The sequence below is a fragment of the Artemia sp. Qi Xiang Cuo genome, chromosome 4 (assembly GCF_049724085.1).
Source record: "Artemia sp. Qi Xiang Cuo chromosome 4, ASM4972408v1, whole genome shotgun sequence".
NCBI classification, from domain to species: Eukaryota; Metazoa; Arthropoda; class Branchiopoda; order Anostraca; family Artemiidae; genus Artemia; species Artemia sp. Qi Xiang Cuo.
The window spans coordinates 66,340,018-66,356,580 of NC_142797.1; the positions used below are offsets into that span (position 1 = coordinate 66,340,018).

The 16,563-nt window shown below is 35.2% G+C and overlaps 1 protein-coding gene across 6 annotated transcripts in view; it reads left to right on the plus strand.

Moving 5' to 3' along the window:
• LOC148953342 (octopamine receptor beta-2R-like) overlaps positions 1-16,563 on the plus strand; it is a 433,562-nt gene that overhangs the window by 346,143 nt on the left and 70,856 nt on the right. Inside the window, exons 1-2 of one of the 6 annotated variants that reach the window (XM_089087629.1) lie at positions 7,029-7,084; positions 8,746-8,855. The exons of 3 other annotated variants lie outside the window; for them this stretch is intronic. In XM_089087629.1, the coding sequence (XP_088943755.1) occupies positions 8,824-8,855 (32 nt within the window). In that variant the 5' untranslated portion in view covers positions 7,029-7,084; positions 8,746-8,823. Of the gene's footprint in view, positions 1-6,987; positions 7,085-7,160; positions 7,208-8,745; positions 8,856-16,563 lie in introns of those variants that run through there. 2 more of the 6 variants (XM_089087632.1, XM_089087634.1) reach the window with 2 other exon arrangements.

The window sequence follows — 16,563 nt, forward strand, 5'->3', positions numbered from 1 at the left end:
CAAAAACTACTTATTTAACACAAAAATTTCGTTTTTAATGACCACCAAGTATAGGTAAACCACACGGAATTAGGCAACTGAGTCTCTCAAACGCTGTAAAGCTCTTTTAAAAGATACAACAAATGACCACCAAGTAAAGAAAAAACACACGGAATCAGGCACCTGAGTCTCTCAAACCCCTTAAATCTCTTTTAAAAGATACAAAAACTACTTATTTAACACAAAAATTTATTTTTTAATGAACACAAAGTAAAGGAAAACCATACGGAATTAGGCAACTGAGTCTCTCAAACCCTGTAAAGCTCTTTTAAAAGATACAAAAACTACTTATTTAACACAAAATTTCGTTTTTAATGAGCACTAAGTAAAGAAAAACCACACGGAATTAGGCAACTGAGTCTCTCAAACCCTGTAAAGCTCTTTTAAAAGATACAACAAATGACCATCAATTACATAAAAACCACAAGGAATCAGGCAACTGAGTCTCTCAATACCCGTAAAGATCTATTAAAACATAAAAAAACTACTTATTTAAAACAAAAATTTCTTTTTTAATGACCACCAAGTAAAGGAAAACCACACGGAATTAGGCAACTGAGTCTCTCAAACCCTGTAAAGCTCTTTTAAAAGATACAAAAACTACTTAATTAACACATAAATTTCGTTTTTAATGACCACCAAGTAAATGAAAACCACATGGAATTAGGCAACTGAGTCTCTCAAACTCTGTAATGCTCTTTTAAAAGATACAACAAATGACCACCAAGTAAAGAAAAACCACACGGAATCAGGCAACTGAGTCTCTCAAACCCCTTAAAGCTCTTTTAAAAGATACAAAAACTACTGATTTAACACAAAAATTTCGTTTTTATTTACCACCAAGTAAAGGAAAACCACACGGAATTAGGCAAATGAGTCTCTTAAACTCTGTAAAGCACTTATAAAAGATACAACAAATTACAACCAAGAAAAGAAAAAACACACGGAATCAGCCACCTGAGTCTCTCAAACCCCTTAAATCTATTTTAAATTATAAAAAAAATAATTATTTAACAAAAATTTTTCGATTTTAATGACCACCAAGTAAAGAAAAACCACATGGAATCCGGCAACTGAGTCTCTCAATCCCCGTAAAGCTCTTTTAAAAGATACAAAAACTACTTATTTAACACAAAAATTTTGTTTTTAATGACCACCAAGTAAAGAAAAACCACATGGAATAAGGCAACTGAGTCTCTCAAACCCTGTAAAGCTCTTTTAAAAGATACAAAAACTACTGATTTAACACAAAAATTTAGTTTTTAATGACCACCAAGTAAAGAAAAACCACACAGAATCAGGCAACTGAGTCTCTCAAACCCCTTAAAGCTCTTTTAAAAGATACAAAAACTACTTATTTAACACAAAAATTTTATTTTTAATGACCACCAAGTAAAGAAAAACCACACGGAATTAGGCAACTGAGTCTCTCAAACCCTGTAAAGCTCCTTTAAAAGATACAAAAACTACTGATTTAACACAAAAATTTCGTTTTTAATGACCACCAAGTAAAGGAAAACCACACGGAATTAGGCAACTGAGTCTTTCAAACTCTGTAATGCTCTTTTAAAAGATACAACAAATGACAACCAAGTAAAGAAAAACCACACGGAATCAGGCAACTGAGTCTCTCAAACCCCTTAAAGCTCTTTTAAAAGATACAAAAACTACGGATTTAACACAAAAATTTCGTTTTTAATGACCACCAAGTAAAGGAAAACCACACGGAATAAGGCCACTGAGTCTCTCAAACCCTGTAAAGATCTTTTAAAAGATACAAAAACTACTTATTTAACACACAAATTTCGTTTTTAATGACCATCAAGTAAAGAAAAACCACACGGAATCCGGCAACTGAGTCTCTCAATCCCCATAAAGCTCTTTTAAAAGATACAAAAACTACTTATTTAACACAAAAAATTACATTTTAATGACAAACAAGTAAAGGAAAACCACACGGAATCTGGCAACTGAGTCTCTCACTCCCCGTAAAGCTCATTTAAAAAGATAAAAAATCTACTTATTTAACACAAAATTTCGTTTTTAATGAGCACTAAGTAAAGACAAACCACACGGAATCAGGCAACTGAGTCTCTCAAACCCCTTAAAGCTCTTTTAAAAGATACAAAAACTACTGATTTAACACAAAAATTTCGTTTTTAATGACCACAAAGTAAAGTAAAACCACACGGAATTAGGCAACTGAGTCTCTCAAACCCTGTAAAGTTCTTTTAAAAGATAAAAACACTAATTATTTAACACACATATTTCTATTTTAATGAGAAATTAGTAAATAAAAACCACCAGTAATCAGGCACCTGAGTATCTCAAATCCATTACATCTCTTTTAAAAGTTAAAAAAACTACTAATATAACACAAAATTTCGATTTTACTGAGCATCAAGTAAAGGAAAACCATACGGAATTAGGTAACTGAGTCTCTCAAACCCCTTAAAGCTCTTTTAAAAAGATACATAAAATACTTATTTAACACAAAATAACGTTTTTAATTACCACTAAGAAAAGAAAAACCACACGGAATTAGGCAGCTGAGTCTCTCAAACTACTTAAAGCTCTTTTAAAAGATACAAAAACTACTTATTTAACACAGAATACAGGCAAGCAAATAAAATGGAAATTCCTATACACGCAAGCAAATAACTGAGTTATTTTTACGTCACAATTTTCAACTTAAAACCATTCTAATTATAGCATCCTATTTCTCATTCTTTAATTACCTGTGAGGCATTCTTAACCATCGCAATACCTTTACGCAAATACCTTTTCGCAAAAAATTCGCAAATCTCGTAAACTAAAGAAGTAATTACCCTTTTCAAAAACATTAGTCCTTATATTAATGAACCCATTAAACGAAATTAGTCTTATAGCATAACACATTATCATTCGTAGTTCAAAAAATAGAATGCATTTAGAGTTCGTAGTAATAGGTTTGAAAAGATATTAGACAAGTTTAAAAAAAAAAAAAAACCTAAAAAAAAACTTACAGATTAATTAAAACAGAATTAACCTAAAAAAAAAACTTGTACATCATGAACTATAAATCTACGTCAGAAAAACTTGTCCTTAAATTGCGTAAATCTCTTTGAAAGGGTGTAATGCCCCTGTAGAATAGAATTACCTACCAGAAAAACCGGAAGGAACATAAAGTGGCCGAATTCAAAAGATGGATACTACTGACGGGTTTCGTATCTGCATTCCTTGTACAGTCTATACCGCTATTAAATAAAAAAAAACAAGTTTTTTTTAACTGAAAGTAAGGAGCGACATTAAAACTTAAAACGAAAAGAAATTACTACGTATATGAAAGGGGCTGTCCCTTCCTCACCACCTCGCTCTTTATGCTAAAATTTTTTATTGTTTAAAAAAAATAGAGTTGTGAGAAAGTCAAACTTTAGCGTAAAGAGCAAGGCGTTGAGGAGGGGACAGCCCCTTTCATATACGGAATAATTACTGTTCGTTTTAAGTTTTAATGTCGCTCCTTACTTTCAGTTATAAAAAACTTGTTTTTTTTATTTAATTTTTGAACGTTTTTGAGTAAATGCAGGTTTTGATTTTTGCTCACAGTACATGAATAATTATAACAAAATTTGCATATTAATTTTACTTTTATTTGGTTAAATGGCTTTCTCGAAACTTGTTTACTCTTATTTATGAACGATTTTATTAGTAATAAATATACGTAACTTACAAATTAACTTACGTAACGAACTTCTATATTCGTATATTTTTATTGTGTATATTAGGGAGGTTCGCCCCCTAGTTAATACCTCGCTCTTTAAGCGAAAGTTCGAATTGTGTTCCAATTCTTTAAAAATGACCGCTTAATCACAAAGGCCGTTAATTAGAATAAATAGCTCTTATGAAAGTACTAAAAAATCTCTGGTTTAAAGAGTGAGGTATTGACTAGGGGGTGAACCCAGTCATATATGTAATATTTTCTCTTCGTTTAAAGTTTTGATGTTGCTGCTGTTGCAGCTGAAAAACTTGTTTTTTTTATATTCAATTTCTGATCTTTTTTTAAATAATGCTGGGAAGTCCGGCGTCCCCTTCATAGCAATGTCCCTTCCCCCATGAAATCTTCCTTCATGGAAAGATCCTCCTACAAAGCCCCCGACCCCAGGCACGTACACAGGACTTTGTTTCGGGGGGGCCCAATTTGTTTCGGGGGGGGGGCCAATTCCTTCAAACCCATTATTCTTTTATAAAAATCAGAAATTTATGGGAAAATGAAAAAAATAGTGAGATTTTTTTTTGGGGGGGGGCCGGAGGCCCCCCCCTGCTTACGTCCCTGTCCGAACCCCCCCCCCACTACCAGGAAAAATCTCCCCTGAAAACGTCTGTACTGTATACTTCCCAATAACCAATACCATATGTTAACATTGGGTAAAGTTCATAACTTTCAGCCCTCCTCCCGGGAACTTCGGGGGATTAAGTCATCCTAAAAGGCATACTTATAATATTTTCGAACATGTTGAACAGAATGGCTATCTCAAAATTTTGATCAGGTGACTTTGGGAAAACAATGAGCGTGGAAGGGGGCCTAGTTGCCCTCCATTTTTTTTTGGTCACTTAAAAAGGGAACTAGAACTTTTAATTTCCATTCCAATGAGCCCTCCCACGATATTCTAGGACCACTGATTCAATACGATCACCCCTGGAAAAAAAATAAATAAACACGCACCCGTGATCTTTCTTCTGACAAACGATGCAAAATTCCACATTTTTGTCGATAGGAGCTTGAAACCTCTGCGGTAGGGTTCTCTGATACGCTGAATATGATGGTGTGATTTTCATTAAGGTTCTGTAATTTTTAGAGGGTCTTTCCCCTTTTTTTTGAAAATCAGCCAAATTTTCTCAGGCATGTAACTTTTAATGGGTAGGATTAAACTTGATGAAACTTATATATTTGAAATCAGCATTAAAATCCAATTCTGTTGATTCATCTATTTGTATCAAAATACCGTTTTCTAGAGTTTCGGTTACCATTGAGCCGGGTCCCAATAACCGGGTCCCTATATGTTAACATTGGGTAAAGTTCATAACTTTCAGCACTCCTCCTGGGGGCTTCGAGGGATTAAGTCATCCTAAAAGACATAGTTATAATACTTTCGACCATACTGAACAAAATGGCTATCTCAAAATTTTGATTGGGTGACTTTGGGGAAAAAAATGAGCTTGGGAGGGGGCCTAGTTGCCATCCATTTTTTTTGTCACTTAGAATAGGCATTTTAACTTTTAACTTCGGGTCCGAAAAGTGCTTTTTCAATATTCTATAGGAGCTGATTTGTTGTGATTACCTTTGGGAAAAAAAAACAAACAAATCCCCCCGCACCCGTGATCTATCTTCTGGCAAAAATGCAAAATTTCCGCGTTTTGTATATAGGTGCATGAAAATTCTACAGTAGGGTGCTCTGATACGCTGAATATGATGGTGTGATTTTCATAAGGTTTCTATAATTTTTAGGGGGTCTTTCCCCCTTTTTTCGAAAATCAGCCAAATTTTCTCAGGCGCGTAACTTTTGATAGGTATAATTAAACTTAATGAAACTTATATATTTGAAATCAGAATTAAAATCTGATTCTTTTGATGTATCTATTGGTATCAAAATTCTGTTTTTTAGAGTTTCGGTTACCATTGAGCCGGGTCGCTCCTTACTTACAGTTTGTTACCACGAACTGTTTGATTTTAGATATATTGCTCCAGGACCTATGTAACTGTAAAAAGTACGCTTAATTTAGATAAACCGAATGATAGTAAATGAATAGCAACAAAAGAAATTTTTAGAGATCATGCACATGAAATATTTAAATCGAAAACCTATGGCGAAGATATGGCGATGGCCAGGAAGGGAGAACAAGACAACATTAAAAAAAATCATCTCTGTGTCTGTTAAATATTAAAGACGAGATACTAACTGAAAATTATCCGTGACAATTTTTAAGTCTTAATGTTAATTGCATGCTAATCTAACGATGGATTAAATCTCAAGGACACCTACACACGAGGACAGCTGTAGCAATTTTCTATCCTTTTGTGCGGCTGAAATACCTTATAAAATCTTATCAAATAAAAAAAAAATTCCGTAAAAAATTCTTTAAATTAAAGATTCAATCCCTCCAGCTCCAAAAAATTACGTAAATGCTTTTGACAAGACTGTATCCAGGGGGAGGGTTACCCGGTTTGAACCCCCCCCCCCCACCCCCCAAAATGTTTGTCTGACTCGTAAAAACGTAACAAAAATGGATATAAACAAATTTTGTATGCGCTTTTTGAGGTTTTTTATGTAACCCTCCCTAACAAAAAATTAGTACCCCCCCCCCGAACAAAAATCCTGGATGCGCTTCTGGCTTTCGAGTCGTAGTGGAATAATACATTAATTAATCACTAATGGTGTATTGGAAAAACTGTCAATGTGTTTTTTTCTGCCTAGTTTTAGGGAGTCATAATTAATCCTAAAAAATATATGGGTGATTTTGAATTAGTGGAATAAATACTCCGAAAGATCAATATTAGTGACTAATTTCAAAAGTAATATTTCTCCCTGCCTAGTTTCCGAAGTGACGGACAAAGTAAAAGTTCCCCTTCCCTTCATTTACCCTAAAAGATTCTTTGAGGTCTTTTGGCTTGGTGACTGAACTGAACCAGAGTGCTCAGGATTGTAAAACTATTAAGTTTTGCCAGATTTCTTTTTTTTTTGTCTAGTTTCAGAGGCAGAGGAAAGAGTAGAAGTGGCTTTGCCCCCCCCCCTAGTTTCATGGATGCTGCCGAAGTTTTATGCTCAGTGCAATAAATACGTCGAAAATTAAGCATCAGTCAAATTGTTATATGTGACATCTTTTCCCCTGTCTAGTTCCCGAGGCGCAGGACAGAGTAAAAGCGGCAAAGCTCAATCTCTTGAATAGTGCTACTCTTACTTTCTGGAGTCCTTTTCCCGCTCCTTAAGTAACCCGCAGAACGTTGATATGTGCGAAAGATGGATGTAAACAAAGATATATGTTATTAATGATACGAGGAAGGAGTTCGGTAAAAAATTCTCTGAGTTCTTAGTTTTCTAGTTTACAAGTAAACACTCTAAAACCTCGACAAGTTGATGTACATAGTCTCAAGATCTGTATGAGGGATATGATCTTACGCCCTAAAATCCAGGTGTGAATAATCAATGTTCCATACGAATTTTAAAGATTATATTTTGGATACTGCTTCTCGGGTCTGCTGCTTCCATCTGATTCACAGGGTAACTGTGATAATTTAAAAGACATTCTTAGCACATTTTTCCCGTTTTCTTAAACTGAGATTTATTAATAACATAATTTATTTTCGCCCATCTCAGTTTCTTTTTTAGATCGATTAATTGTTCCAAATACGATTTATGTCCATTTCTCAAAGGTAAAATTGTTTTGGAATTTCCGTATCAATTTTTTTGGCCTAGCACACCCGAAAAAATATTACTTTTTGTAGAAATTGTTTAAATAAAACAAAAAATTTAACTGTGAGTTAAACACTAAAAAATTGTTAAAGAAGTATTTTTTTTTAACATTTTTTAACCTGAAATAAATTTTTATAATAGACTGATCATTTAGAATTGCCATTGCCAGCAAACAGGTGGCTCTTCCTATAGGCTTTGAAGGTTGTAGGGCTATAGACCCTTTCAATAGTTACCTGACTTCTAAAATTATCCACCATTCCTTGTCTAATTAGTGCCTTTTTTGGATAGTTCGCGTTCAATATAATGAGTATATGGGATACTATATGGCCCATTGGTCCTTCATCATCTTAATCAGTAGTGTTTTTTTTACATCTTTTGAACCTTCACTTGAAGGAAATAGTAAATAAGTATATGAGGTACTGTTTTGATGGTAACATCCTCGGAAATTCAGCTTCAGATTGATGTGCAATAACAAAAAAGCCTTTCTTTAAGTATTCTTGTCAATGGCTTTTTGCTTAATAACAAATTATCATTTTCACCCGTCTTTGTTTTGTATTCTTGATAATTAGTCGTGAACAATAAGAAGATAAGTGAATCCACTCGTAAACAATAATCATTGGCACCAATATTGCATTCTACCATTGCATACTAATAATCATTTTGCATTCTACCCTAATAGCCTTATTTTGGATTCCTTAAAATTCGTGCTAAATGAGTCTTCAGAGCCACAGCGTATAGTGAAGACCCATAGTTGGAAACTAATCTTATGCAGGATTGTTATAAGAGCAGGATCGATCTGGACTGAATATGACTTTTGAAGAGAAGAATTCAACATTCCCAATTGACACCCAACTATCTAGCATAAAAGGATCTGATTCAAACAAGGTGGGCCCAAGGGTGATAGAGGGGGAACTTTTGATCAAGAGATTGAAAGCTCTTTCGTTTAAGTAGGCCTATATTCAAGCTGACTAGAGGCACAAATGAGCTATATTCATTGGAGGATGATCTGTTTTGAGACGAGGAAAACACGGATGCTTTTCCATTGAATCGAGACCGACGGCCAAGGTAGAATGAAAATGATAATTTACTGGCCATTTCAGCCAAGCGGAGTTTAGCGATGATAACTGAGCCGGAGGATTTTGTCATATTAAATATTTAAGAAATACGAAGATTACTAAGGTGATGAATAATTTAGTCGGTCTAGGCCGTATGCATACTACGTGAAGGGGAAATCAACCTCTTTATCCTTATCTTCAAGGTTTAAGAAATCAGAAAGATCTGTACCAAGAATCCAGCCTTTGGCTCTCTCTGGGTTGTGAATAGCTTTTTGATTAGCATGGAGACAGAAGAGATAGACTATCAACGAAGGTAATAACCTAATAACCTTTCCTAATCGTTTTGTCAAGGTGCATTGGAGATCAGCAACAAAGCTATATTTATATGAAACTGTTCGTGGTAACGAACAATAAATAAGGAGCTCTGTCCAATAGTAACCAAAACTCTAAAACGGAATTTCGATAACAATTGATGCATCAAAGAATTGACTTTTCACGCTGATTAAAATCATTAAGTTCAATGTTATTCTTCAAAAGCTGCGACGCTGAAAAAATATTAACCTATTTTATTTCTTTACGAAGTTTACACTCTCCCCCTCCCCCATACTTCCAAGACAGTCGTGCATATGTACATGAGTCCAATATTACCATTTGTAACAAAATAATTATGGTATTGTAAAGCCTTTCGTCTAAATTTGCTCTTCAAATTAAATGCTATGTCCTAGCCCCCCCTATCCTTACCCGATGTTCCTATGAATGACAAAATCAGGAAGAACACACTTATTTATTTCTTAGACTTATTCAACTTCCTGAACTAAACCAGCGTTTGTAGAGATCGGGCAATCAAAATCAGATTATAGGACGCAGCAAACCTATCTCAGAAAGTTAGGATGTCTTACAATTAAAAAGTGCGACTTTTCAAGTTCAAAAATTAATCGGATCTTGCGTGGCATACCAATTAATTGAATTTATGCAACATTTATTTTTAGCAAACTGCAATGTGCCTGCTATGCAAACCCTTCGAATGCTAGTTCGATCTGGGTTGAGAGAGCCTATTATTTTGTCTGATTCAATTTTTGACCGTCCACAAAAAGTGGTCCTAATGTACAAGTTCCCTTGTTGATGGAATTTATTGCTGTTATATTTAATAAAAGCCAAAAATTATTATTTATCTAATTAAGAATTTTGATGCTCACTCGAAGTCAAAATATCTTTGTTATCTGTATTTTTTTTTTTAGTTGTTACCTTTTTTTAATCTTTTCAGTATTAGTGTCAAATAAGGTAGGCTATTTTGCATGATTTTTCTTTTTTTTTATTCCTTTTTTGCTTTAACAGATTTTTATCAAGCATGTATGTAGCTAATGACGGGAGGGGGGTTAAACTACATAGAAGTAAGAAATTTTTCAGAGTCACAGATAAATCTGGATAACCTATAAGTTATTTAAGAATTTTGGTGCACATCTGCACTTATGAAAAACGGACGTCTTCCCTAGTGTAGCATACGATACTAGTTAGTTTCTTCAACTCTAGTACAATAATAAATAATAATAAAACAGAAAAAAAGGGGAAAATGAAAGAGAGGATCAAAACAGCCGAAAAACTTCTCCTCCGTTACTATTTATGTTGACTGCTATAATTTTATTTTGGAAGGTCATCCAGCGCTACAAAATTAATGTGCTCATAGCTAGCTAAAAATAATCCTTGCGGAGCTGGGTAGCTCATAACAGTATTTTGCTGTAAAGAAATGCATGCAGGGCCGTATCCACGATTGTATTTTTGGGGGTGTTTTGCGCAAGGTTTTTTTTTCCGGGGGGGGGGGGGAGTTGCACATAAAAACTCAAAAAACACATTTAAAATTTGTTTATATCCGTTTTTGTTACGTTTTTACCAGTCAGACAAACATTTCGGGGGGGGGGGGATAAAATCCCCTAACCCCCCTGGATACGGCATTGGACGCATATATAATTTTTCTATGAAATATTTCTTGTGATTTTTTTTATGATAAGTATGGAAAAGTACTATTTCCTTTAAAAGACATTTATGTAGGTTTATCTTTTCATGTAGGCTAATTTCCCTATTTTCATCTCTGTATTTCAAATTTGTCAAAAACTTCAAAACAAACGAGGTATCTGAATTATGGATGACTGAGTGTATTTTAATGTCACATTCTAATTAATTTTACCAATCTGTGAAATTTTCGAATTTTATGAATAAACAAGCATTCGTTATGCTCCTTCTTGAAAAAAAAAATCCACATTTTTATTGATGGGATCATGAAACAGATATAACAAGGTTCTCTGATGTGCTTGCCATTTTGATATATCTATTGTTTTTTTAGAGTTTCGGTTACTATTAGCCCAGATCGCTAAAAACTTACAGATCGTTGCCGCGAACTGTTTGATCAAGTTTTGTATTCCAGCCACCCAAATAAAGAAAGGGGCCAGTAAAGTTTATACTGACAAATTTATGTCCGTAAAAGCAGCAAAAAATTGTTACTAATAATTTTTAGTGAAATTTTTACAAAAAATAGATATTTATTGGAGAAAATCGTTGGTCAATTTTGGTTTTGGAATTCAAAAAGTTTGAAAAAGCATCAACTTTTGTTAATTATTTCAAGTGAAGAGTTTTGAAAATTCCTATACTTTACTGATTTTCATTTGTCTTATTTGCTTGTATCGGAATATGATGAAAGGTTATCAATATTCAGGACTAATCTAAATGCAGGGAAGGCTGCCATCCCTTCAAACACGACTCTTTAAACAAAATTAAATAAAAAACCAAGTTTTTTTTTAACTGAAAGTAAGGAACGACGTTAAAACTTAAAACGAACAGAAATTATTCCATATATGAAAGGGGTTGTCCCCTCCTCAATGCCTCGCTCTTTACGCTACAGTTTTTATTGTTTAAAAAAATAGAGTTGTGAGAAAGTCAAACTTTAGCGTAAAGAGCGAGGCGTTCAGGACGAGACAGCCCCTTTCAAATATGGAATAATTTCTGTTCGTTTTAAGTTTTAACGTCGTTCCTTACTTTCAGTTAAAAAAAAAATATTTTTTTATTTAAGTTTTGAACGTTTTTGAATTAATGCAGGTTTTGATTTTGGCTCATCGTTTATCAATAGTTAAAACAAATTTGAATATTAATTTTACTTTTATTTGGTTAAATGGCTTTCTCGAAAGTTGTTTAATTTTATTTACGAACGTATTATTAGTAATAAATATACGTAACTTACGAATCAACTTACGTAAAAAACTTCTATATTCATATATTTTTAATACGTATATTAGTAGAAGTGACCCTAGTACTCGTGACAGCACACCAAATATGGGCATAGAATACTGACAGCACACCATATATGGACATAGAGTCATTAGGGAGAATGATTGCGTAATCGGTCAATGACCTAAATTTCCAAAAACAACAACAACAACATCGACCTTGACATTCGCTGAGAGCGTACACTTACAACAACAACAGCATCGACCTTGGAACACCTGTGCTGTCAACCTCAATTCACCTATCGTGAATCAATAATTCCCCTTAGAAACAACAAATTAATTCCCCTTTCTTGACAGATGAATCAACCAATGACATCATCAGTCAGACTTTAAAAATTTTCGCCTAGAAACGATTCTCCAGGAATAGATCCAAGTCATTAATGTCATTGCCTCGGAAACAACTCTTTTGGTCGAACTCCAAAGGATATTAATAGCCAAAGGCCATGGAAACAATTCTCCAAGAAACATCTTAGCGATGAATTGTTTTAGCGCGGGAATCAGGTTTCTTATTAATTTGAAATGCATTAGCGCAGAGATGCCAAAAACAAATGGAACACGCTGAATTATGTTTAGGGATTATTTGGGCGAAACCGTTTTAGACAGGCTATGGAACTATTTCGGCGAAACAGTTAGAGACATTTTGAAAGAAGATTTTAGGAAAGGTTTTAGAAGAGAATTTGAGGGTGAAACTCTGTGGTCGTTATAATACACAAGTTCCATTTGAACAGTGTTGTGAGGTCCTCTAACCCAACCCCAAAGGGTTCCAATCCTCCTACCCCAACCCCGAAGGAAGCCCCCGGTCCTCAAAGGCCTCCTAAGCTCCCAAAGGGCCACCGGTGCCCCCAAAGGCCCACCCAGACCCCCAAAGGCCATCTCCGGGCCCCCCCCAAAGGCCCATCGAGCTCCCAAAGGACCAACGGGGTCCCAAAGGCCATCCACCGGTCCCCAAATGTCCCCCAGGCCCCCAACTGCCCTCCTCAGACCCTCAAAGGCCCTCCTCTGGTCCTCAAAGGGCCCCCGGCCCCCAAAGGTCCCCCGGACCAGAGAAGCGCCGCCGGGATGCGCCGTGCGCCAGAGAAGCACCACAAGATACGCTGCGGGCCTGAAAAGCATCGTAGGATGCGCCGCAGGGAGGCACCGCAGGAAAGTGCCGCAAGTTGCGCCGCAGAGATGTGCCGCAAAAAAAGTAAACTAAAAAGTAAAAATTTCAAAATGTTATCCCCCCAACACCCTCCTCAGACCCCCAAAGGCCCTCCCCTAGTCCTCAAAGGTCCCCCGGACGCCAAAACGGCCAACCCGCCCCCAAGGGTCCCCCGGACCCCAAAGGTACTCCCCCGGTCCCCAAAGGTCCACTGGGCTCCCAAAGGCCCTCCCCCGGTCCCCAAAGGTTCCCCGGGCTCCCAAAAGACCACTCAATCCTCAAGGGCCCCCGGATCCCCAAACGCCCTCCCTGGGCCCCAAAGGTCCCCCCCGGTCCCCATACATGCACACAAAAACTTACACATGCACATGAAAACTAACATTAACAAAAAAAAATATACACACAAACACTAAAAATAACAAAATAACGTAAACAATTACACACACACTATCCAAGACACACACACACTTAAACAAACACACACACACAAAAACTAACACACACACTCAAAAACTTACACACACACACACAAAAAATTACACACACAAAAACATACACACACACACACACACACACAAAAACTTACACCCACACGCAAAAACTTACACACACACACACAAAAACTCACACACATACACACTAAAACACACTCAAACACAAAAACATACACACACTCACAAAAATTTACACACACACACAAAAACTTACACACACACACACACGAAAACTTACTCACACACACCAAAACTCACACACACACACACGCAAAAACTTACACACACATAAAAACTTACACACACACACCCACACACAAAAACTTACACATGCACACGAAAACTAACATGCACATAAAAACTTACATGCACACAAAAACTTACACACACGCGTGAAAACTTACACACACACACAAAAACTTACATTCACACACAAACTTACACACACGAGCAAAAACTTAAACGCACATACAAAAAATTACACGCACACGCGAAAACGAACACACACACACAAAAACATAAACACACACGCACACAAAAATACATTCACCCACAATTACACAAAAAAACAAAACAACCAAAAAAAACAAAAAACATCAAAAAAAAAAAAAAAAAAACAAACAAAAAAAAACACAAAAAAACACAAAAACACACACACACACACACACACACACACACACACACACACACACACACACACACACACACACACACACACACACACACACACACACACACACACACACACACACACACACACACACACACACACACACACACACACACACACACACACACACACACACACACACACACACAAACACACACACACACACACACACACACACACACACACACACACACACACACACACACACACACACACACACACACACACACACACACACACACACAAACACACACACAAAAAAAAAAATTACACACACACACACACACACACAAACTTACAAACACACACAAAAACTTACACCCACACACAAAAGCTTAGACAAACAAAAACTTACACACACACACAAAAACTAACACACACACTCAAAAACAGACAAGCACACAAAAAATAACATGCACACAAACACGTACACACACACACACACAAAAAATACACCCTCGCACAAAAACTTACACACACACACACTAAAACTAACACACACACAAAAACTTACACACACACACACACACACACACAAAAACTGACACATGCAAATCTGTTGAGAAAACACACAAAAGTTAGAAAAAATACAAAATGGTAATTTATTACCTCTCCAATACGGCAAAAAATGAAGAATTCATACAAATTTTAAACTATCTAAAGGGTAAATGTTTTAAATATGAGCCATTCTATTGCGTAAACACAGAAAAGTTTGAAAAAATGAAAAATGTTCCTTTATTAACTCTGCAATACGGATAAAAATGAATAATTCATACACATTTTCAACTAGCTAAGGGTAAGCGTTTTAAATAAGAGCCATTCTGTTGCGAAAACACACAAAAGTAAGAAAAAATACAAAATATTCCTGTATTACCTCTGCAAAACGGCTAAAAATGAAGAATTCATACACATTTTCCACGAGCTAAGGGTAAGTGTTTTAAATATGAGCCATTTTCTTGCGAAAACACACAAAAGTTAGAAAAAATACAAAATATTCCTTTATTACCTCTGCAAAACGGCTAAAAATGAAGAATTCGTACACATTTTCAACTAGCTAAGGGTAAGTGTTTTAAATATGAGCCATTCTGTTGCGAAAACACACAAAAGTTAGAAAAATTGAAACATATTCCTTTATTACCTCTGCAAAACGGCTAAAAATGAAGAATTCATACACATTTTCAACTAGCTAAGGATAAGTGTTTTAAATATGAGCCATTCTGTTGCGAAAACACACAAAAGTTAGAAAAAATACAAAATATTCCCTTATTACCTCTGCAATACGGCTAAAAATGAAGAATTCATACACATTTTCAACTAGCTAAGGGTAAGTGTTTTAAATATGAGCCATTCTGTTGCGAAAACACACAAAAGTTAGAAAAAATACAAAATAATTCTTTATTACCTCTGCAAAACGCCTAAAAATGAAGAATTCATACACATTTTCAACTAGCTACGGGTAAGTGTTTTAAATATGAGCCATTCTGTTGCGAAAACACACAAAAGTTAGAAAAAATACAAAATAATTCTTTATTACCTCTGCAAAACGGCTAAAAATGAAGAATTCATACACATTTTCAAGTAGCTAATGGTAAGTGTTTTAAATATGACCAATTCTGTTGCGAAAACACACAAAAGTTAGAAAAAATACAAAATATTCCTTTATTACCTCTGCAAAACGGCTAAAAATGAAGAATTCATACAAAATTTCAACGAACTAAAGGGTAAATGTTTTATATATGAGCCATTCTATTGCAAAAACACACAAAAGTTTGAAAAAATGCAAAATGTTCCTTTATTACCTCTGCATTACGGGTAAAATTAGAGGACTCATACACATTTTCAAATAGCTAGTGGTAAATGTTTTAAATATGAACCATTCTATTGCGAAAACACACAAAAGTTAGAGAAAATACAAAATAGTCCCTTATTAGCTCTGCAATACGTCTAAAAATGAAGAATTCGTACACATTTTCAACTAGCTAAGGGTAAGTGTTTTAAATATGAGCCATTCTGTTGAGAAAACACACAAAAGTTAGAAAAAATACAAAGTATTCCTTTATTACCTCTGCAACACGGGTAAAAATGAAGAATTCATACACATTTTCAACTAGCTAAGGGTAAGTGTTTTAAATATGAGCCATTCTTTTACGAAAACACACAAAAGTTAGAAAAATGCAAAATATTCCTTTATTACCTCTGCAATAGGGGTAAAACTGAAGAATTCATACACATTTTCAACTAGCTAAGGGTAAGTGTTTTAAATATGAGCCATTCTCTTGCGAAAACACACAAAAGTTAGAAAAAATACAAAATATTCCTTTATTACCTCTGCAAAACGGCTAAAAATGAAGAATTCATACACATTTTCAACTAGCTAAGGGTAAGTGTTTTAAATATGAGCCATTCTGTTGCGAAAACACACAAAAGTTAGAAAAAATACA